At 42.2% G+C, this 24357-nt stretch overlaps 1 protein-coding gene across 5 annotated transcripts in view; it reads left to right on the top strand.

The window, feature by feature from the left end:
- The window catches only part of SLC9A8 (solute carrier family 9 member A8), a 69485-nt gene that overhangs the window by 2987 nt on the left and 42141 nt on the right, over nucleotides 1–24357 (top strand). For all 5 annotated transcript variants that reach the window (XR_015720890.1, XM_045771564.2, XM_045771562.2 and 2 more), the window contains 3 exons: nucleotides 5427–5507; nucleotides 18949–19007; nucleotides 23696–23779. Coding sequence is in view for 4 of the 5 variants with exons in the window: in XM_045771564.2 (XP_045627520.2) it covers nucleotides 5427–5507; nucleotides 18949–19007; nucleotides 23696–23779 (224 nt within the window). In the remaining variant the exon portion in view is untranslated. The remainder of the gene's footprint in view (nucleotides 1–5426; nucleotides 5508–18948; nucleotides 19008–23695; nucleotides 23780–24357) is intronic.

Raw genomic sequence — 24357 nt, 5'->3', positions numbered from 1 at the left:
AACCACTTTGGACTAGCTGACTAAGGAAGAAATAGTTTCAAATTTGACCCAAATCCAAACTTTTATTGGAAGAGTAAAGTTGGCATATTTACATTTTCTGTTCTTTCATGATACCGGGCCATATATCTAATTAGAATAGGTCTTTTCAGAGGAATGGGAAGTACAACTGGTTTGAAAGGTACAGAGCATTTTGCTGATGTCATTGAGGACTTTTTTTTTAAGAAAACTAGAACTTCTTTCACGTTTATATTCGGATTCTGTTAATGGTCAAATAATTGTAATAATATCATTTGATTTAAAATCCCAGGACTCAGCCTTATCTCTCACAGATTCTAAAAAACTTTCAAATTGGGGGCACCTAGGTGGCTCAATCAGTTGAACATCCGACTCTTGGTCTCAGGTCTTGAGCTCATGGTTGTGAGTTTGAGCCCCGTGTTGGGCTCCGCACTGGTTGAGGAGCCTACTTCAAACAAACAAACAAACAACTTTTAAATCGAATACTGAAAATATACCACAAGCATGTGGTGTCCCGTATGGACCTGATATGCTCAAGTAATTGTGTACCTAGTGAATGTAGTTGAATTCTGCTCCTTGGGTATTACTTCAACAATCAGGGACTCTTGTTTTTTCTTTTTCCTTTGTGATAGTCGTTGAACGTAAAGAAAAGCATTTTTTTTTTCTTGATCGAGAAGTCTTTAGTACCTGAATCCTTAATCCTGAAGGATGAGTGCTATTAACTTCTTTACATTGTTGTTGGCTTGATATGGTCGACAGCATACAAGGCAGGCCTGTAAGAAAACTTTTGTAGTCACTTTGTTTGATGGGAAGATAATAAGGGTAAGTCAGACTTTCAAAGTAATTTTCAGGGTGTGGAGCAGTGAAGGTTAGTTTGTGCCAGAAACCACAAAACAGGTTGTTACGGTGCTGTTTAATCCTGGCAAAACCTGAGCAGTGGTGACACATCTTTGGGGCCAGAAAGGTCTGAACTGTATTTATTAGTGCTACATATTTTACTTGGATCATCTTTTCAAACAGATCATAAACCCAGACTCTAGAGTCACACTAGTGTCAGGGGGTTTTGCTTTCACCTCATCAGACTGTTGGCAGTCTATGAATTGGTATCTCCACTTTTTATGTGTAGGTCAGCATGCATTAGCAGAATGGAGTGCTTTCCTTTTCAATAAATTTGAAGGCATTTTTACTCTATTCTTATATATTATCAACAGAATATATCTTACATATTAGATGTCCAAACAGTATACATCTGATAAAGTAAAAAAAAATAACAGTTAGTAGGTATGTTGCTAACTCACTGAATACATGAACTGCAGTAAATTGAGGGAAATATTAGTCCATAGTTTATCCTAGACTTCAGGAACTCCTAACCTGGAACACATTTAACCACTTTTGTTTACTGTTTTATTTTTTAAAGATTTTTTTATTGGGGCGCCTAAGTAGCTCAGTCTGTTGGGTGTCTGCCTTCAGCTCAGGTCATGAAATCAGGGTCCTGGAATCAAGCCCCAATGTTGGGCTCCCTGCTCAGCGGGGAGCCTGCTTCTCCCTCTCCCTTTGCCTGCTACTCCCCCTGCTTGTTTTCTGCTATAATAAATAAATAATATTTATTTATTTATCTTTATTTTATATATTTTTCTCAAATAAATAATTCTTTATTAATAAACTTTATTTGAGAGAGACAGAGACAGAGCACAAGTCGGGGGGGGGGAGCGGCAGAGGAAGAGGGACAGGCAGACTCCCTGCTGAGCAGGGACCCCAGTGCAGGGCTCCATCCCAGGACCAATGAGATCATGACATGGGCTGACGTCAGACACTTAACTAACGAGCCCCTCAGATGCCACTTTTGTTTACTATTTTACTTTATTTATTTTTAAAGATTTTATTTATTTATTTGACAGAGAGCGAGGCAGCGAGAGAGGGAACACAAGCAGGGGGAGTGGGAGAGGGAGAAGCAGGCTTCCCGCTGAGCAGGGAGCCAGACAACGTGGGGCTCGATCCCAGAACACTGGGATCATGACCTGAGCCGAAGGCAGACGGTTAACGACTGAGCCACCCAGGCGCCCCTACTGTTTTAGTCAAGTCGAATGAAAGTGTAACTTTTATGTCCTGTAAGCTTGTCAGAGGATTACAGTGTGTTCCCCTTTTTTGAGGAGGGATGCTAAAACTCTAGTTACTTTTGACTTTAGAGACTTGAAATCAGTTGATTTACACTTAACCCTTGCTGATCTTTAACTCTGTAGAAACAATAGTGAGTCATGTTTATTAACTTACGTTAGAGTTAACAATTAGCATCATTTGACACATTTTATGGGCCATTAAATTTAATGGAGTTATTAAAATTGATATGCCTATGTTTTAATATAGTTTCCATAATTATTACTTCAGGCATGAACATTTAGAAGCCTGTTAACTTGTGCTATACCTGTCCTCCAAAAACCACACAGAAGTTTTTATCCTTTCTTATTTTTTCCAAGTATACTTGAAACCACGTACTTACATGTGTATATGCACGTATACGATCATAAGCATATTCTCGTGTACGGGCACATCTAGCTTGGGTTTTGTTTTAATATAAATAGGATCCTATAACTTGCTTTTTCATCTCACAGAATGTCTTGGAGGTCTTTTTATGTTACTATTTTTTGTATATACTTCATCTTTTTTTTTCTTTTAAAGAATGTGTATGTGTTAAAAGGAACATAAAATATATCCCATTTTAACCATTTTACAGTGTACGATTCAGTGGCATTTAGTACACTCACAATGTTGTACAACTGCCACCATTAGTCTAGTTCCAGAATGTTCTCATCACCTCAAAGGGAAACCCAGTTCCCTTTAAAAGCTGTCACTCCCCATCCTCCCCTACCCCCAGGCTCTAGTAAACACTATTTTGCTTTCTATTCCTAGGAATTTGCCTAATTCATTTAAGGCAAATAGAATCATACAATATGTGACGTTTTGTGTCTGGCTTCTTTCACTTAGCGTTGTATCTTCAAGGTTCATCCGTGTTGTAGCATGTGTTAGAAGTGCATTCATTATTATGGGTGAATAATAATCTTGTGTAGATATACCACATCGTGTGTATCCATTCATCAGCTGATGGACATTTGGCTTGTTTCTACGTTTTGGCTATTGTGAATAGTGCTGCTGTCGGTGTTTGTGTACAGGGTTTTCTGTTTCTCTTGGATACATACCCAGAAGTGGAGCTGCTGGGTTAAATGCCTAATCTATGTATAACTTTCTTAGGAACTCCCAAACTTCCTGCAGAGGCCATACCATTTTATGTCCCCAGCAGCAGTGCCCTCCTGTCCCAGTGGCTCTATGTCCTTGCCAACACTGGTTATTTTCCATCGTGTTGTGTTTTGTTTTTTAATTATGGCCATCTTAGTGGGTGTGACGTTGTACCTCATGGTCTTGATGCATTTGTCTAATGACCAGTGACGTTGGGTATCTTTTCATGTGCTTATTGGTCATTGGAGAGGTGTCTTTTCTGGTTCTTGGGCCATTTTTTAAATTGTATTGTTTGTCTTTTTGTTGTTAAGTTGTAAGAGTTCTTTATGTATTCTAGTCACTAGACCCTTATCAGATAAATGATATACAAATACTCTGGTCCATTATGTGGGTCGTCTTTTCAGACCCCATTCTTTTAAGTGGCTGAAGACCATTCCCTGGCATTGATGAGCCTCATATGTAGCTCTTTCTGTTGATAGACAGTTTTTTCCCCTCTGCTCTTTTTTTTTTCTTTTTTTTTTTTTAAGAGAGAGGGGGAAGGGAGGCACAAAAGGAGAAAGAGAGAGTTGCTGGGCTGGATCTCATGACCCTGAGAGCCAGGGATCTGACTGAGCCACCCAGACGCCCCTCCCCTTTGCTCTTAAAGGTGCAAATTGATGTTTGACTTATTAGAATAAGCTTTTTAAATTAATTTTTTCATCTAGCTTGGTGCAAAAAAAGATCAGAAACTGAGTGAGCTCCCTAGATGTATATTCGGTCTACTTACGTGCCTGCCTTTATAGACAGTAAGTCTGCTCACTGGTCACATGTTGTGCTTACACATTAGAACATTTTTTCTTGCTCTTAGTATTTAATGTAGGATTTTTCTAACAAGGTTAAATATTTATAATAAAGTAACACCATAGATGGATAGTTTAAAGCCCAGAATGAAAGGAGGACACAATTTCTCTATGTACAACTGTTTCCTTTTTCTGGCCACCTGGTGCTTTTTGGTGGGCCTAAAGATATCTAGTTTGTCGGTGTGGGCTCTGAGGGTGGCCATTTAACCGCCCTGCAGATTGTTTAAACATTTCCTTTTACAAAAAAAAGCAACAATTATTTTTAGTGCCGTTAAGATAATACTGTGATTAATGAGATGGTATACCGTCCAGGTGCATAATAAAGAGACATGCACACTTGCATTTGGACCATGAAATTACATTTAGGAATTATTTATGTGAGAGTATGTTTTGAGGGGGTCTCCAGAAATACTTCTTTCTTTCAAAGAGTTTTACCTCCTTTTGTTTCTTTTCTTTGATGGCAGCACCCTTGTGAGAAAAGTCAGACATTATTCTTATTTTGGCAACTGAGGAACGAAGGCAGTTGGGAGGAAGGTCGTGGGTACCAATGGTTAAGGGCACGGTTGGAATCGGGGTCAACCCTGTAGCACCTACCAGTGACATGACCTCTTGAAGCCTCTGTTTTTGCATCTCTAATCAAAGGAGATTATGATAATAATAGCTAGTTAAGAGGGGCGTTGGGGGTCAAATGAGACGGTGTTTAGGAAGTGCTCAGTGCTTGATGCAGCACCAGCCTCGTGGGGAGCCCTCAACCAGAGAGAACCCTAGTACCCAGATGAGGAGCAGGCGCCCCATCTTTTGGTCTCTGATGTTCTCATCACCAGACCAAAGTATTTACTTTGTCCTCTTTGTACAATACTCTCATTTCCTTCTCTATTCAAAGAGAACCTTTCACATGGTGGCAGAATACTGTGTGTCAACATCTTCTGTTGCAGTTATATTTGCATAAAAGTGATTGGTTTCATTGACTTCCTGATTCTCACCATTTCAAGTTTTCCAGTTGATTATTTCAAAAAAGTTGAAGACTTCTCTGAGTCAGAGAGATGCAAGTAAACGATCGTATGAGGCTTAACAGGTTGGAAAAACATTAGCTGTCTGTTGCTCTTTCAGTAATCCTTGGAAAAGGAACTAGTCCAGGCATATAAAGAAATATGGAGACAATGTTATAAACACTGTGAGTCTGTTTCCAGGTTAAGAGCTTGAAAATACAACTGCAGTTTATTGTGTCTTTGTCCCTTGTACATTTTCCTGGCAGCACCCCCAGAAGTAACCATGGCTTTGAACTTGGTGTTTATTATTTAAAATTGTGCTGTTTTAACAATGTCTTATTTTTCCCCACAGCTATCTGCATCATATTGGTGCATTTACTGATCCGATACAGATTACATTTCTTGCCAGAGAGCGTTGCTGTTGTTTCTTTAGGTAAGTGCTTGTCAGTGATCCTGTAATAAAAGCAGTAACAATACCATTTTTTGAGTGGCTTCCTAGTGCCAGGAACCACATGAGATGTGGTGTGTTCCTGATTTCATTTAATCTTCACCGCTACCTGCCACGAGGGTGTTATGATCCCATTTTACAGATGAGGACACTGTGGCTCAGAAAGGGGCAGTGACCTAAACGTCATGTGGAAGCCCTCCCTCTATATAGCTTGAAGACCTTTCTGCTTCTAGAATTACCCTTGGGGCACATTGACCCTCTTACTAGGCTGTGCAGACACCCAACTCAACTAAGGTGAGTAACTGATGCGTAATTCATAGGGTCACTGAGTTTTACAGCCAGAAGCGACTCTCACTTTACGGTTTAGGAAGGAGAAATGGCTCACTTCCATGTCAGTCAGAGTTAAAGTCTTCAAGAGCATTCCATTCTACCGCACTTACATTTCTCTCTTGTTTCCTTTGGCAATTAATTGTTAAGATAATTAGCCTCTGTATGTCAACTGTACTTCAATAAATAATAAAAGAGAAAAAGATAATTAGCCTCTATTTAGAGGGAATGAATCGGTGTAATAATAGATGCGAGCTCTCATGAAAGTCAATTGAAATGGTTAATTTAAGAAGATGCAGGGACCTTACTTTTCAGTAAATAATAAAATCAAGACTAAAATGTGGGGGGGGGGTGCTTAAGGCATAGAATATAAGCTTTCACTAAGATCAGCTTAGCTGTTGATGAGTTTATGATATTGTAGTTACTTTTACTAGTTTCCACTTGCCTACTAATGATACTTAATTTTTCCTTATCACCACTGATGCTCTGAATGTTAATTTTCTTTGCCTTGTCGGTCTTGTTTAGCATATGTAGTAATACTTTTACAGTACAGCAGTGGTTTAGGTCAGCTTTGGAGATGAACATTCAGACTTTGATTCTCCTTCTCCTGTACCATCTGCATTCCTGCTACCCTGGTTCAGCCCCTCCTGTGTTTTCCCCGGGGCCTCACATTACTACTGTCAGGTTCTCGCCTGTAAGCTTTTGCATTGCCACCTCACGTAAGCCTCATAACCCCCCAGTGATGCTGTGTCTTAAGGATGAGACACCACTGGGTCGTACTGATCTTCAGTAAAGAGATGGAAAACAATTTTCTTCAGAGTCCCTGTTCTTTATTTAGCAGGCTCTAGAGCGGCGCTTCCCGGCAGATTGAAACCCCCGTAGCTAACGAGATAGTCTTCGAGCTCTCAGAATGGGATGATCATTTATTAACATCCCTTTTTTGCTATCAGGCACCCTGAAAATAACCTACACAACTAATACCTATTCTGGGACAGTCAGTAAAGACTTCCAACATGACACCAAGGCATATACAGCTTTGTGCTCAGTTTTCATAGTTTCTTAGAGTAAGAACTGTGGTTGGTATGTATTTAGATATTGTGCACATATGGAAACAGTGGTTCTTATAATTTGGTTTGGAATGTCATGTTCTTCGCTCTTTGAATGTTTGGATAACTGCAGGTCAGTGAACACCAGTGCTTGTGTTAGGAGTTACAGCAGACGTTGTTGGTTGCCTACCCAAGAGCCATTTGCCCCTTCTTCCTTGAAAATACCCTAATTTTGATAGGTATCTTGCCACAGTGCACTCAGAGAAGAGGGACTCCTGCAGGTCACGACTGGTCTTTATGCCGTCATGATAGTTCCACTCTCCTTTGCCATGGGTTGGTTGATCAGGGTGAAGGCAGCAAGGCAGTATGAAACCCCGTTCTGGCCGGTGAGACCACGGGGAAGAGCTGAGGTGGAGTGCACTCTGTCCTCTCTGATTAAAAAAAATCTCCCGTACCTTTGATACTGTCCTGTGAGGATGTGGTGCCTGGCGCAGGCGGATGTCTTGCAGTCACTGTGGCTCAGGGACAAAAACCGGAATGCTAAGGATTGCCAAGGAGACAGATGGGAAACCCGGATTCTTGACTGCATTGTCGTTTTGTTGAATTGATAGTTCTAGAGCTGTCTGTTATATGAAATAACAAACATCTGTGGTTGAAGCCATTTTTAGGTGGGTGTTCTTTTACTTGCAGCTAAAAGCATCTTAACCGATACAGGACTCTTTCCATTTAAGGGACAAAATCAGTTCAAATTGATTCAAAGCAAACACATTGGTGGGGGTGAAGTTGCACACCCACTGGCCCATGGAACCGAAAAACCTACAGGGGGCGCTAGCTTCAGACTGACCTGGATCAAGTCTCCTGGACTCCATTTTTCTTCATTTCTCAACGGTGTTTTGTTTTGGCTTCACTCTCAGGCAGACTCTCTCCTGAACCTTTCCAGCTTCAGGCCTACTATCCTTATAGTAGCAATCCCAGTGGGAAAAGTGGCCTCCTCTTCTCCCTGTTTCTACCAGAAGTTGTAGGATGAACTCTGACCTCGTGGCCTCCCCAGCCTGGACAGGGAGTGGAATGGTGTTGGGGATTGGCTAAGGCTCTCTATCCACAGGGTTCATTTCTTCACTGATGTAGCAGAAATAACTGTAGCCTGAACAGCCAGGTCATGGGAGGGTTGATGGAAAATAAGTCTTGCTTTCAAAACTTCCGTTAGCTAACTCAGGTGATTGGAACGCTGAGAGCAGTTCCAGGGAGAGTGCTAAGGTCCAGAAAGTATTTTTTATTATGTTAGAGGACATTTGGTTAGAATTTAGAAATGCTGACAAAGCTATCAAAATAGTTCTGTATTTCATAAAGCTATGTAAATTGAAGGAAAACTTTTTTTCTTTTACTGGGGCAAAGTGTAACAAAATATTGAGATATCCACCATTTCAAGAATTTCTAAGTTTTGTGCCAACAAAGAATCTAGATGAAGCTGCCAGAGAAAATGGGGTTTTGCTGCTTTCAGGGATAAACCCTCCCAGCCTATCTCTTCTAGCCCAGAGTTGCTTTTCAGTTCGCTGTCATTTAGAGATACGATTGGCCTTTGATGTTAAACATTTGGAATTTGTAAGAAATTATTGACATAGAAAAGGACTATCTGCCCTTTAAAAGCACATTTTCCCCTCTATTTTACTGTATTTTCAGATGAATCTCCACACTTTTCTCATTCTTTGTAAAAAAGTATCAACATGAAATTCTAAAGATATTTCTCTTTGATCCTTCAGAGCTTTCGGATACTTTCTGTACATAGGAATTCTGTAACTTAGGCCTTTAAAAAAACTTTTTTTTCTCTTTATTGCACGAAGAGCTATACAGAAAAAGAAAAATGTTTTTCATTGACAACTTCAGCTATTTTTATTATGCTTCATTTTTTCCCAAACCAAATGTAGGCATGTACATGGAGATTAGAGGACTTTACTTGGTTTGAGTTTATATCATTTTTTTGTGTTCTTTCCTTTTTACTGCTCTTTCCATATAGTAAGTTCACATGTTTATTTTTATTGGTGCTGATTCACTATATATTTTGGGCTGAAATTTAAAAGGTATAAAAATGAAATAATTGTACTGCTTACCATACACTATTATATGTAGCAAAATAGATTCTCCCCCACAATCATACTTTATTTTAGAGAGAGGAAAAGTCAGAAGGGGTTAAGTAAGGACTGGAATTTGCCCAATCCAATGCCAATACTACTGATAATTAGAAAACCCAGATTTGATTGAATTATTGACTATGATACACAGCAGTGCTCCCTTGTCATAACCTTCTTAACTATGTGCCGTTAGTTTTATTAACTCATTCTTGTTTTGACTAAAGGATTTTAATTTTTTTAATTTAGTGTTCTTTGTGTCAGTGGGGGTTTTGAGTGGAAAGTGATGAAAAATCGCTCAGTTCCTGAGTTATTGTCTAAAGGTAATTCAGGAAAAAGCAGATGTAGTAATGATACTCTAATTGTACTTAAGTTCTAAAAAAAAAAAAAAAATTTTTTTTTTTTTTTTAGACAAAGTGAGAATCCTAGCTGAAACTGTAGCGGCTTTCGTTCCTGTTTAGACTATTAAAGTCTAACTAATACTGACGCAGCTTCCAGTGTCTCAAGGGGAATGCTCCCTGAATCTAAGGTGCTTTGATTTTTATTAGAGAAGAAACAGGCATTCATTTTTTGGTGTTAGAGTCACTGTCTTAGAGGCAGAGGCCAAAATTGGTTGTCACATTGACAAAATGATCACATTAGACTCAGGATTTTCAAGGCCATCGCATTCCAAGGAAGGGTGCACACTCTTAGTTCCTGGATGCAGGTCAGAGGTGACGAGGTCTTCTTGGAACACCTGTTGCTCTTTTACTGCCGTGAACTAAATGTGTGCTTGGTGTGAAATAACATCCTCCTTTTTCCTGGAGTCTTGGACTTTCCTAGTTTTATGGTCATCTTCTCTTAGTTGAGCATTTTATCATCTGTAGGTTGTATTTTATTCTTAAATCTTCTAGTTATGCCAGAGTAGGGAGATAGGCTAAATTTTAAAATAAGAGAGGTTGGGGCGCCTGGGTAGCGCAGTTGTTAGGCGTCTGCCTTCGGCTCAGGGCGTGATCCCGGCGTTATGGGATCGAGCCCCACATCAGGCTCCTCCGCTGGGAGCCTGCTTCTTCCTCTCCCACTCCCCCTGCTTGTGTTCCCTATCTGGCTGGCTGTCTCTCTGTCAAATAAATAAATAAAATCTTTAAAAAAAATAAAATAAAATAAGAGAGGTTGTTAAATAATTGTGTTCTGAAAGCTGCTGTTTGGGCTGATTTCTCGAATTTCCTCTTTCATCACCTAAATGTTCCCCTCAGTGGTGGAAAAAGGAATACCGTTCCTCTGAAAATGTGAACTACTTCAAAAACAAAACATATAAAACAGGCTTTCCGCAGAAAACAAACAGCCCCCTGATTTACAGATTCTCGTCTTAACTGGCGAGACTTCGTTAGAATATCTTTTAGGTATCTGCTTTAGAATAGGTAGCATAATCAAGGATTGGATTTTCAAAATTACCTTATAACTTGATTCTATAATTACAGCTGACAAAATGTGCTAAAAATATTTTGAAAACCTCATTTGTGGCTAGAAGAGTATTACATAAGTAATTGTATTCCTTTTTGCCTCATTATATAGTAGCTGACCTGTCTCCTCATGATGCTCAGGGTCAGTTATCCCTGCCGGAATGGTAGCCTGTTTCTAGGCGTGCTGGTCTGTTGGCTCAAGGAGCCCAAAGGGACCAGGCAGCAACCATTGTAACTCTTACTATGTGAACCCTGGGGGAAATGTCACCTTCTGGGAGCCAGGACCTTTTGACGCCCTGAGCCCAAAGTTTTAGCCTAAGGAAGCAGTAATTCCCCAAGTGGGAATCGCCACTCCCAAGTGAGTCCCTGAGAATGTTGTTGAGTGGGGCAACTCCTGCTTTTACCCACTGTGTGCTCTGTGTACCCATGCTTACTCTTGGGGAGGTACCGCCCTATAATGGCCATTGGTGTTTTGTTTTTTTAAAGTTTTTTTTTATTTGAGAGCACGCATGCGCATAAAGCAGGAGAAGGGGGGAGAGGCAGACTCCCCGCTGAGCAGGGAGCCTGATGTGGGCTCGGTCCCAGGACCCTGGGATCACACAACCTGAGCTGAATGCAGACGCTTAACCAACTGGGCCACCCAGGTGCCCCTGGCCTTTGGTTTAAGGAGTAAATTGCATCAGGCGCACGGGAGGGCTCCATTCTTCACAGGATGTCATTTCCAAGCTGGTGCCTCGGCTTCTTTGAGAGACCCTCTACCACTCTGGCTGGCCGGCAGCTTCTGGATGGGGTACTATGTGGTATAGGACCATGTGGAGTCCATGGTCACACGCCCACTGCTGCACCTTCTTTGCCATAAAGGGAGTCTCTTGGTTTGACGCATTGTTATGCAGTATTCCACTGTGGTGGATCAGACCCTGGTGGGCCCTTGGACAGTGGTGCTGGCCGAAAGACATCCAGCCAGCTCACATGTCACTCTCAATCAGGATGAGCTCCCACTCTTTCCGGGACGGAAGGGGTCTGACGTAATCAACTTGCTGTCACGTAGCTAGCTGGTCTTCACAAGGGATGGGACCACATCAGCTGATAGGTGTTGGTCTCTGTGGCTGTCCAGTCATCCATTCAGCAATGGTAGTAGCTAGAGCAGCCATGGTGAGAGGGAGTTCATGCTGTTGCACCCCTGCACAGCTCCCATCTCTGCCGTCGTAGCTTCTGTGTTCACGAGCCCATTGCACAAACACTGAAGTGGCCAAGCCGAGAGGTGGGCTGAATCCTCCATGAACCAAGCTTGGGTTTTTCCTCTTCTGTCACCTGGTCATGAAGAACTCCCAACGAGGCCATGTGTAGGAACTGAGGGAGAGGTGTTGACATAACAGCTGTAGCGGACACAGAGGCCTGCGGCGCCTGTTCACACAGCATGCTTGTGCCCTCTAGACCCGCACAAGCCTCATCTGTAATGTAACGCTTTCATCTTACAACACGTTGCTGCTGGGCCCACCTGGCCCTAGAGCTGGGTAGTTATGGCAACCCCACTTAGAAAGGACAGTTCTGAGCACATGAGCACTTGATGTCCTATGCTCAGATACTGTCTCTGCCAGGGCCCCAGAGCATGCCAGGAGCTCTTTGGGTTTTTTTCCTCAGGTGTTTTTCAAATGGTGTATAGTTTTCTGCAAATGCAAGACCTTGCTTCAGAACCCTAGGGGTCTGTGCCGAGCAGCCCTCCTACTGCGGCTTGCCTGAGACGTCACACACCATCCCTTTCTACCATAGGTACTTCTAGTTCCGTGAGGTCTTCCAGATGGTATGGCAAAAGCAGTAGAGCTGCTTGAACCGCAGCCTGACCTACTGCAGGGCCCTGTCTTCTGGGCCCCACTCAAAACCGTCGGCCTCCTAAACCAGCAAATGGGTCGAAGTAGTTGTCTCCAAACCTGGAGGAGGCCTACCAGGCCTTGCGCTTCTTTCTTAGTGGTGGGCGGTGGAAGGTGCAAATCTTGCCCTTTACTTGGAGGCAGTATCCTGTCATGCCCCAGACCACTTGACCCCTAACAGCTTCCCAGGTGGGCAGGCCCCTGAAACTTTCCGAAGCCTCTGTGTCTCACCAAGACATCTACTCGGCACTTATCGCTTGTCATTTCAGATTAACATGATGTCCACAGTCTAGCGGACCAGTGTGTTGTCCCGGGGAACGTCCATATGGTCTGGGTCCTTTGGGACTAGGTTATGACAGAAAGCAGGAGTTAACATAAGGCGTTTGACTTATTTGGTGCTTCTGTGTAACCTCAGAATAGCCTGGGGAGCTCTGTATTCCAGCAGGAGGAGGGGGCACTTCTGTCAGCCCAGAGGATCCACAGGAATCTGGAGGTTTTCAAGGTGCTCTTGCACGTCTCCCCAAGATAACCGCCCCATGTCTGAGTCCCACTCCTTCCTTAGCAGGCCTGGAAGGAGAAGGCATAGATAGAGCTTCTCGAGTTCCACTTTCTTAGAAGATCTGCCACTCTTGCAGTTTAGTCCCGTGCCTGATCTTCAGCTCTAGAAGCCCTCCAGCTGTAGGAGATGAGGGTCTCCTTACATGTTGCCAAGGAAACCCTCCGACTCTCACCCTTTGCTTTTAAATTAGTGATTACCTGAGCCTATCATCTTCTCTTTCCAAACTTCAGTGGCCCCTGGCAACCCCTGCACAATTCCACTGTTCTTATTTCCCTCACACCTCTCCAACCCCACAGATACTGCCTGAGCCACTTCCTCCCACCCAGTGTTCCTAGCTCGGTCTGCCACGAAGGAGTCCTAGTAGTCCAGGGCAGTCCCAAGCAAGGGACCGTCAGGACTTGACCACCGTGCTGGGGGTCCTCATTGCCAGCTGGCTGCTCAGTGATCCAAGTCCAGAAGCCCAGCACCTTTCAGATTTACTCCCTGGGACCTCTCCACTCCTGGAACCGGTGCTCTTAAGTTGGCTGCCTAAGAGCAGAGTAGGAGACAGGGTTGGGGACAGGTAATTTACAGAAGGGTGCTCTTCATGAATTAATCTGTGAGGGAGGGAGAAAACCAGACTAGGGGAGGAGAAAGAACCAAACGCGGGGCCAAATCTCAGTTTCAGCCCAGCCTGAGCCTCACTAGGAGGGCTCTGGGGCAAGAACCCATGCTGTGCTTGTCCCTCTTTAAAGCCAGGGGGTTGGACTCCTAATGCCGGCTCAGTCATTGGCTGTGAACTGATGCAGGGCAGGCACAACTGCTTGATAAGGTCCCTCTGGGCAGCTGAGGGCACTTTTCTGGAGTAGCGGACAGCTGTGAGCACTTAGCAGCCAGCGTTCTCAGCAGTTCACACAGATGGGCCCAGTGAAGGGAGCTGGACAGGCTTCACGGCGTGAGAATGAAAAATGCCTGTACTCTTGACCCAACAATCCCTCTTTCAGGGGTTTTTGCTCTGGATACCCCACCCATGGGGCATCACGTATTTACTCAGATGGGAATGGCAGTGATAGCAAAAGCCTGAAAAAAAGCCCAGAGGCTCAGATTTTCACTTCTACTTTTTAAATTTTGAACCATGTGCATTTGTTATATAACCAAATAAAGATAAAATAATTCATTTTTAAACAATGCTGGATCTGCTATCTACTAGGTAAATGATGCTGGGCCTTAGCCTCGGTTTCTTTATCTATAAAATGCAGGCGACAGGACCTTCACTTCCTAGAACTGCAGATACTGAGCAGGGTAATGCATAGAATTCACTTAGTGTAATGCCTGCCTGCTAAGTAATCATTAACAGCTGCTGCTATTAATATTATCGTCTATATTAGTATGGTTTATTGCCTTGCAGGGTAGTGGTGAGAATGAACTAAAATCCTGTGTATTTTATACATCAGCACCGTGCCTGGACGTAAAGGGTGTCTGTTTCTTTTTAACATGGGGCAAATGAATATATATATGTACATATGTATCTATTTTTTAAGGGATTTAAGATCATGTTCTACATACTGTTTGGCGACCTGATTATCATCTTTAAGACATCTTAAGCATCTTTCCTGTAACATGAATTATCAGGAACATTGCACAGTGATGGGGGTAGAGCAGCATGATACTCTGGGAGGGAGATGAGCTTCTCAGGCTGTAACAGCTGCCCGGACGGGCTGGGGCAGTGCAGTCTGCCTGTCTCAGCATCATGCAGTGGGAGGATGTCCAGTGTCACTTGCCGGTGCCACTTCAACTCTCTGAGCTTTCCTATCTGAAGCATTCTCTTAAGGGTTAGAAATAATGTAAAGTGACAAATCCTGAGAAGGAGCTCAACAAATAATCATTAATTGCTCCCGATGTTTTGAATTAAAATCCAGTGGTGTCCATAATGAGGTGTATGCACCAAGATCCACTGGGGGCGGAAGAAAATGTTAGAGCTTGAGTTCCTATTTATTTTTAATCTCACTCTTTAACAATCTCTATTTTGTGTGTACATTTTCTAATATATTAATACAGTAGCACTGTTTTTTTAATGAGAGAAAAATTTATAACTCGAAAGTACATGCTTATATTCTTTGTATTGTTAAGAATGTGCAAAATTGTGTAGGGTGTTATTTCTGTCTGGTGGCTAGTCGTGTGGGAGGAATTCCTCTGGTAGAGTAGATTGATTTGACCTAACTTGGAACCTTAGTCTGAAAGGGAAAGCAGTGGTTTGCCAGTCTCACGCTGCACTGTTTAGTCCTCGGACATCTAGAAAGGATTGCTCAAGTAGTAATAGTAACAGGAGTAATAATAACATCACATCGTATTTTACAAAGCTTTCTAGTGCCTCCTAAATAATAATATAGAAACAAGCTTAGACAGTAGAATAATTATGATTACAATCAATAGATATAATAATAATTATGAATAATGATTTTCAAATGCAGCTGCTGCATATGTAATTACAAAAGCATTAACCATGGTATTGTACATTTACAAGGGAAAGAGAAAGTTGAGGTTTTAGTAGAGCAGGAAAACAGTAGCTTTAAAAATGAAATCTGAAACCCTGAAAAGATGTTCAAGTTCCCTAGTAATCAGGAATGATTACCGAATGCAGTTTAACTGCGAATGCAAAGTGAACAAAGTACAACTTCTTGCCCATCATATGAGGCAGAATGCTAGTCTGATGGTTATCCAGGGTTGGTGAGGATGTGGGAGTGCTCTGGGGCAGCGGTATAAATCGGTGCAGCCACTTTGGAGGACAGTTTGGCAGCATTCTCAAGAGATAAACATGTTCATGCCATTCACTGTCTCTGGATCTGCCCTCGGGAAACTCTCTTACACAAAGAGGCATGAACCAGCATGTTCATTGCGGGACCGCTGTTAACAGGAAATGGTTGGCGACAGCTGTCATTTGCGAAATGGTTAAAAAAAATTGTGACTTTTTAAAAAAAAAGTATAATTCACATACCATAAACTTCACAGTTTTAAGGTGTACAATTCAGTGCTTTTCAGTATATTCACAGGACTGTGCAACCATCACTACTGTCCAATTACAAAACATTTTCATCAGTGCAAAAAGTAACCCTCTGGGGCGCCTGGGTGGCACAGCGGTTAAGCGTCTGCCTTCGGCTCAGGGCGTGATCCCGGCGTTATGGGATCGAGCCCCACATCAGGCTCCTCCGCTATGAGCCTGCTTCTTCCTCTCCCACTCCCCCTGCTGTGTTCCCTCTCTCGCTGGCTGTCTCTATCTCTGTCCAATAAATAAATAAAATTAAAAAAAAAAGTAACCCTCTACCTATTAGCAGTCACTCCCCATTCCCTCCTTCCCCCCTCCCTTGGCAACCACCAACCTACTTCCTGTCTCTGTAGACTTGCCTATTCCACGCATTTTGTATAAATGGAATTGTACAATCTGCAGCCTTTTTTTATAACAGATTTATTGAGGTATAATTCACATATGATACAAGTTACCCATTTTAAATGTACTATTCAGTGGATTTTAGTATATTCACAGAGTTGTACAACTATCCTAACAGTTGATTTTAGAAAATTTTCATCACCCCAAAAAGGAACCCCATTCCCTTTAGCTATCATCCCCAAACCCCTCCTCCCCCGTTCAAGGCAACCATTTCTTTCTGTATGGATTGGCCTATCCTGCATCTTTCATACAAATGGATCACAAAATATGTGTGTTTTGTGCCTGGCTCCCTTCACTTAGCACATTTTCAAGATTCATCCACATTGTAGCATAGATCAGTGTCCTGGTTTTTTTTTTTTTTTTTTTTTTTTGCCAGATAATATTCCATTGTGTGAATACACATTTGTTTCTCCATTCATCAGTTGATGAACATTTGCATCGCTCCCACCTTTGGACTACTGTGAGTAATGCTGCCTAATGGACATCCGTGTACAAATTTCTGTTATGAGCATTTGTTTTCCATGCTCTTGGGTGGTGTTGCTGGGTCATAGGGTAACTCTGTTTTACTTTTTCAGGAACTGCCAAACTATTTTCTCACAGTGACCGCACCATTTTACATTCCTACCAGCAATGTATGAATGAAGGCCCCTGTTTGTCCCTTGCCAGCCACTTGCTTTCCTGTCTTTTTATTCTAGCCATCCTAGGGAGTGTGAAGAGCTATCTCATTGTGGTTTTGATTTGCATTCTCCTAATGATGTTAAGCATCTTTTCATGTGCTTGTTGGCCACTTATATATCTTCTTTGGAGAAATTCAGTGTGTGGCATTTTTATGCTATGCTGCAGAGCTGTTCAAAGGAATGAGGCATATCTATCTGTAATAATCCCTGAGTGCATCTCCCAAGATTTAACACCGAGCAAAATAGCAAGTGGTAGAATGATGCATTACAGTACTGTAAAGTTTATATACATACACAGGTGTGCTGTATGTGCGTACACTCAGGATTGTATGGTTAAACATAAACCTGTAAGAGGATAGAGAATGATCTGGTAGAATATTTCCCAGACTTATCAAGATGTTTGGTAACCTGGGGGCAGGAAGAGAAAGAACTAAGGTGGGGGTGGGGGGGGTGGGATCTCATCAAAAGGGACTTTTGTCTTATTTATAACATTTTACAAAGTATTCCCGAGCTATTTGGTTAAGAAAAAATTGTATTAAGAAGTCCTTAAAATGTATACACCATTTGAAAAGATAAGAAAAAAGAAGCAACTGGGGAAACCCTATCTGGAGAGGTTAGAATCAGTGCTTTCATGCCACCTGGCAAGTGAATAGACAACTTCTATTCCGAAAATAGGTTTACTGACTCCCTTTATAGCCCAGATCTCTTTTGTCTTGGTCTCTTTTTCAAAGTAATTTTATTATTGTTTTAATAATATATAACAGTTCAAATAGTATAGAGGTTTATAAAGTTAAACTTATCTCCTCTCTTCACCTGAAACTCCCTCCCCCACAGAAGTGAGTGTTCATGCACTTCCTTTTCCTGTTTGTTTGTTTGTTTGTTTGTTTGACAGAGAGAGAGAGCACAAGCAAGGGGAGCAGCAGAGAGAGAGGGAGAAGCAGGCTCCCCGTTGATGCGGAGCTCGATCCCAGGACCCCGGGCTCATGACCTGAGCCAAAGGCAGACGCTTAACTGACGGAGCCACTCAGGTGCACTCGTGCACTTCCTTTTCCTGAGAGACTTCTCTGTTCTAGTATTCTCTCCTCACCCCACCCAACAAAATGTGTTTCTTCAGCTTTCTGTTGGTGGGAAGACGCTCCTTCCTCTGTAGGGGGAAGGGAAGTCTTTGTCTTTTGTGGCTATGATGGCGTCTTCAGGCTTGCCTTGTGTCACCCCTACCAGAGATTGTGCTTTACTAGGTCTGGAGTGCCGCTCAGGTGTCTTTATTTTATAAAAGCTCCCGTGGTAATTCTGATGAGTCAACAGGGTTAAAAATCATTTATCTAGTGAGTAACAGAGCCATCATAAACTGTCCCCGTGATGCTTCTTGGAGAATTATTTTTGGTAGGTTCTTTATGAGAGAGTAATGAGCCTGTCAGCCTTAAGGAAACATGCCTGAACTTAGATGGTCTGTTTTGTTCCAGGAATTTCACAGAATTTTTACTTTAGGTTATTTTTAGCATTGAGGTTTTATCTCTAACTGAATACTCTGCATAGAGCTGCCATCTGAATCTAAGAAAGTGATGTTGGATTCTTTTGTGAAAATGGTAGGATTATGCAGTATAGGACAAACTTAGCCCGTGAACTTTCTGTCATTTCACATTGAAAATGGGTGGATGTAGCAAAACTGACAGGGGTTACATCTTCTGTGCCCGGCAGACTCTCCTCCGCTCTTGTTTTGTCAGGTTTTTTGTTCCCCAGCCGCTCCCCGTCCCATTGTTGTTGATTTCATTATAATATGTTTGCCTGAGATGCGACTCAGAACTTTACATTGGTTTCCATTCTGACGTTTTCAGACATAAAACTTCCAGAAATCCCTAAAAGCTATCTAAAGACATAATAGTTTCTCTGGAATAATAAACCTGAGTAATCTTTCTCGTATCTTAAATTATGTTCAACTTTATGTTTTCTCTTCTAGGTATTCTCATGGGAGCAGTTATAAAAATTATAGAGTTCAAGAAATTGGCAAATTGGAAGGTAGGTTTGCCCAACTGTTGATTTTTGAACATACTTACAATTTTTATTGACTGTCCTTAATTTTATAACATTGATGGTTAGTTATGGTGGCTTATCGTTACTTGATTATCAGTAAAGTTTATATTGCCCCGTTAATTTTTTAACATTCTACTGGATTAAGGTTGATATCTTTACATCTGACTTTTTTTGAAAAAGCGTAAGTCTCACTCTGCTTTAAGTTAATATGGGAGCACTCCGTGTCATGTTTTGTAATTTACTTGCATTTGTATAATCTTAGCATGACCTGCTGCTGTCTGGGGGGGGAGTCTCTAATTAGCATCAAACATCTGTCTGTGGTTATTGCTGACATCTGAAGATGAAACGGGTTTGTCCAGCACCATAGAGCTTACAGAATGCTTTCTACACTGTAGCTCCTGTTGTCCTCATGACAACCACACGAGGTAGATTGACCACATATTATCATCACTGTGTTTTTACAGATGAAGAAAGTGACCACAGAGAGGTTGAGACATGCCCAGCATCACAGAGCTAGACGGTGGCTGAGTTGAGCCTTAGGGCCAGATGCGCTGTATTCTCTCCACCATACCATGCTGTCCTCGGTGTGTGGGCGTTCGTACCCTCGTGTTCACACAATAGTCCGCATGGGAGCATCACCTCGTGGTACGAGGACTAACTGAAACTTGAATTTCGACTTAAACTTGCCCATCCATATTGAGTACAGAGATTTAAAAAGTGTATAACAAAATTGATTGTGTGAAGGTCAATAAGGTTCATTTCAGAATATTAAAGAATATTTTGTAGCTAAAATTTAGCACATTCAAACCCCTCCTGTTTTGATTCGGCTCCTAGGTGCTAGGATTAATTTACCCATGAAACCATAGAGTATAAAATTTCCAAAACAAGCCACAGAGTCTGATCTAACACACAATTTGAACTGTTATAAAGAATATTCAGGAAATATTGTATGTATTAAGTGGATTCTCAGAATACACATTGAGTTCCTCCTATGATAGACCTCCCCTCAGCTGGGAAAGGGACTGGGCAGGCTCCACGGGGGCACACTGTGAGTGATCTCTCTGCCCTGCTACAACCTGTTCGATTTCATCACCCTCACAGTGGCTAGTTGTAGGGCGGGGGACATGGACTGCAGCCCTTTTCTACTGCGTACGGCCTGGTATGTAGATCCAGCCTGCTAACACATTTTGTTTGATTCAAAATCAGTCGCTCAAAATCGGACCTGATTTTAAACAAGTGAAAATTGTTTTATTTTAAATTATTGTCAATCTATACAAAATGCTGGAAATGTCACATAAAAACCTGAACTTCTGGCTTCCCTTGAGGAAGCAGAAACTCTTTCCACATCAGGCCCACATGCTGTCCCGCAGAGATCCAGCAGCTGCTTCTCTGGGGAATGCTGTGTGGCCTGGGGAGCCTGTGAGTTGGTGACCCCTGTTCTGAGCAGTGGGGGTAGGGGGAGGGAGGGAAGTTGTCCTCCACTTCGAGTTTTGTATGCTTCAGTTTTGTTGAATTTATTTTTCAGTGGACGTTACTTTCCAAGTTAAATAATAGTAGTATATTTAATGGTACAGGCAAGTGAAGCAGAGTTGGGTGGTGAATGGAATTAAGTGCCCAGAGCGTCATCCAGGCAGTCTGGGCCTGACCTCAGAGAAGGGGGAGGTTTCTAGGCAGGGATAGCTGGGTCAGCCTTCTTGGAGGAACAGGTGTTTGTGGAAAGCCGAAGCAGGAAGCAGGACACCTGTTTAGAAACTGGGTGCTGCAGGAAGCGAGGGGAGATCAGAAAAATAGGGAGCCGGTGTTCTTTCTGTGTAGTTGTGCTGCCAGACTGTCCTGCTGGGCCTGCCTTCCACCTGTATGGTCATATACTTACCTATATATTTCTTGAAAGCAACGTGCTTTTTTATGTATATGTATTTTTTGTAGAAGTTTTTTTTTAAAGGCTTTTGTTGTGGTAAAATATATACATAACATAAAATGTATCATTTTAGCTATTTTTAGGTGTACGTTTCAGGGGCTAAATACGTTTACAATGTTGTATAATCGTCACATTATCTATTTCCAGAACTGTCTCATCATCCCAGACAGAAACTCTACCTAGTAAACAACTCCCCGTCCCCCCTCCCCACAGTCTATTTTGCTTTTTTTTTTTTTAGTATTTTCTATTTTTTTAGCAGCCCCCTATTCTTTCTATTTTTATGAATTTACCTATTTTAGGTACCTTATGTAAGTGGAATCATACAACTTTTGTCCTTTTGTGTCTGGTTTATTTTACTCAGCGTGATGTTTTTAAGGTTCATTCATACTGTAGCATGTGTCAGAATTTCCATCCTTTTTGTTGCTAAATAATAAATACCCTTTTGTAGGCATATACCACACTTTGTTTATCCATTCTTCTCTTAATGGACCGTTGGGGGTGTTTCTACCTTTTGGCTATTGTGGATAATGCTGCTGTGAACACTGGTATACTATGTATGTTTATTTTAAAGGAGACATTATAATCCTGGGTTATAATACTATGGGAAACCAATACTGTTTTTATAAATAAATATAATAAAAACAAAGTAGTACAGAGGCCTCCTGAAGCCTCTGAGGTCAAGCTTGTTCTGTTGAAAAGGGAGGTCAGCACGTTGGAGAGAGGCTTTACATGCCCTCACACCTACCTACAGTGTCTTTGACGTAATTGGGACTGGAAAAGAATCAAAAGGGGCTGACTGTCTCAATTATGGGGGGGGGGGGGTTCAGTGGTATATGACATACACTGCTCATGTACCATCTAAAATCACCTCACACCATTTTGGGGACGATGTCGCCAAAAGGAACCTAGGATCTTTCTGTAATTCTGTTCACTCACTATAAAGTGGGACATGTATTTCCTGTGGCTGCCGCAACAAATTACTAAAACTGGGGGGCTTAAGACCACAGAGATTATTCTTCCATAGTTCTAGAGGCCAGAAATCTGAAATCAAGTTGTTGACAGGGCCATGTTCCCTCTGGGGAGCAAATCCAGGCTCTAGGGAGGAATCTGTCATTGGCTTTTGCTGCTTCTGATGGTCCCAAGTGTTGCTTGGCTGTGGCAGCATAACCCCTTTCTCATCTCTGTCTTCACATGTCCTCCTTCTTGTGTGTGTCCTTTCCTGTCTCTTGTAAGGACACTGTCATTGGCTTTAGGGCCCAGCCTAACCTAGTATGATCTCATCTGGATTCTTCCCTTAATTACATCTGCAAAGACCCTATTATCAAAGAAGGTCACATCTGGGGTTCCAGGTGGACATGAATTAAGCCTGGAGGACACCATGCAACCCACTGCAGGTGGGTTCTCTTTTTTCTTGGGGCGGGGTGGGGGTTAGTTTCTGAAACTCCAAAAGAATCAATACAGTGGTCTCACTGCACAAATCCTGAGAGTAGGTTGCCCCACAAAACAGAGATTGGCCCATTTCTTTTCACATGGTCCCAGTCTGAGTCATGAGCTTGTTGCACGGGCAACTATTTTAAGACTTAATAAGGCATTTTCAGAAGTCATCATTTGCTTTCTATTTTGAGCCTTTGAATTTATTTTAGTCTTTATGGTAACAGCTGTACATTTGTAAGAATACACTTAGCCATTCTTTTGAATAGGGATTTTGACAAGAAATCTGACTGTCAAGACTGTGGCATGAAAACTTTCATATGAAAAAGGGCCTATTTTTGCTGTATTAAGTAGGCTTAGTATTACGTGTGGTCATTTTGGATTTGAGGACCAGTATGAATTTCCCCCCCCCAATACACCAACAATTAGAGATATTAATATAGAAAATGAAATTATTATTTCGTCCCTCCAAAGATGGCCATAGTCTAGAAATACCTTTCCTAATGGTACTTAATACTTGAATCTGAAAGCGTGGCAAGGGGCTTGCTTGATTGCCATGTCCCAAGTCACAAGGGCATCAGACGGAGACTATTCCATCATAGTCCCAGATTGAGGAAAATGGCACAGTTGTCTGTGACAGGCAGAGAAAAGGCAGGGCTGTTTTAAACATGAAAGGGTTTACTCTTCCTCCAAGTGGATTGTTTTAGGGCTTACCGTTACCTTTCTCCCAGAAGATTTCGATTTGTGGACTTATTTTTGAAAGTGTTCTATTTTAATTGAAATTTTTTCTGTATTAAAATTAACTTTCTTTCCTTAGTAAAGAATAAAAAGCAGGGTCGCCTGGGTGGCTCAATGGGTTAAGCGTCTGACTCTTCTTGATTTTGGCTCAGGTCATGATATCAGGGTTGTGAGATCGAGCTGCACGTCCGGCTCCATGCTGGGCGGAGCCTGCTTAAGATTCTCTCTCCCTCTCCCTCTGCCCCTCCCCTCCTTCCTTTCTATAAAAATTAAAAAAAAAAAAAGTAATGAAAAGCGTATACTGTGTGTTTGGAAAGCACTTCATCCTGTTGTTTCTTTTGCAGGTCACCTTTTAAAATCACTTGTCCTACATTTTTTAATGCAGGTTTTATTGTGTTTTTTGGTTTCTTTTTCTGCTTGGTTTTATCATCAGGTACTCTTTTCCTGATGTATCATCAGGTACATCAGAAACATTGCATGTTTCTACAGGGCCTCAGAGAACAATTACTGTGGCTCTTCACTGATGGATTTATTTCTTAACTTCACCAATTCCCTGCTTCTGAAAATACCTATTTTATATTTACAGGAAGAAGAAATGTTTCGTCCAAATATGTTTTTCCTCCTCTTGCTTCCTCCTATTATATTTGAGTCAGGATATTCATTACACAAGGTAAGACTCAGGCACGCATTGGTGCTTTTGGCCTAGGTGGTTGCCCATGTTAGTAAGGCAGGCTCCCAAAAAGCTTGGGTGTGGACCTAGCAGTGGTGGCTCTGCGCCGACGCCCCGGGGGTGCCGGGTAGAAGCTGGACTACACTGACTGACTTAGGGAGAGGAGCAGACCTACCTGGTCCGTGGGCTACTGTAATGGTTTCAGGCAGTGTGGCTTATTAACTAGTGTTTCCATAGAGGGTTACTTTGCCTAGGAAGTGATGACCAAGGTGATTTTAAGTGGTGTACAGACAATCCATTGATTCCTCTTGTTGGACACGGACTAACACATGTAGGAGCACAGACTGTCCAGGGACAGCAGGGACATGTGCCTCAGGCCTTTTGATTCTCTCAGCTCACCGTGTTGGACCTTTCTCCTTCCTCAGGCCTCTGCCTCCTTCAGTGGGTCTCCTCTTAGTGTCTTGCCCTGGGCCTCAGCTCCCAGCTGATAGCCCTTCACCCCCTTTCTTCCTGCCCTCTCCCTGTCCTAGCTTCTCCTTACCAGACTGGAGCCTCATCCTTGTTCCCAGTCCTCCAGC

The sequence above is a fragment of the Ursus americanus genome, chromosome 22 (genome assembly GCF_024610735.1).
Source record: "Ursus americanus isolate L20-20 chromosome 22, mUrsAme1.1.p, whole genome shotgun sequence".
Taxonomy (NCBI): Eukaryota; Metazoa; Chordata; class Mammalia; order Carnivora; family Ursidae; genus Ursus; species Ursus americanus.
Note: the sequence above shows the minus strand (reverse complement) of the source record. Positions and strands in the feature narration are given on the sequence as shown.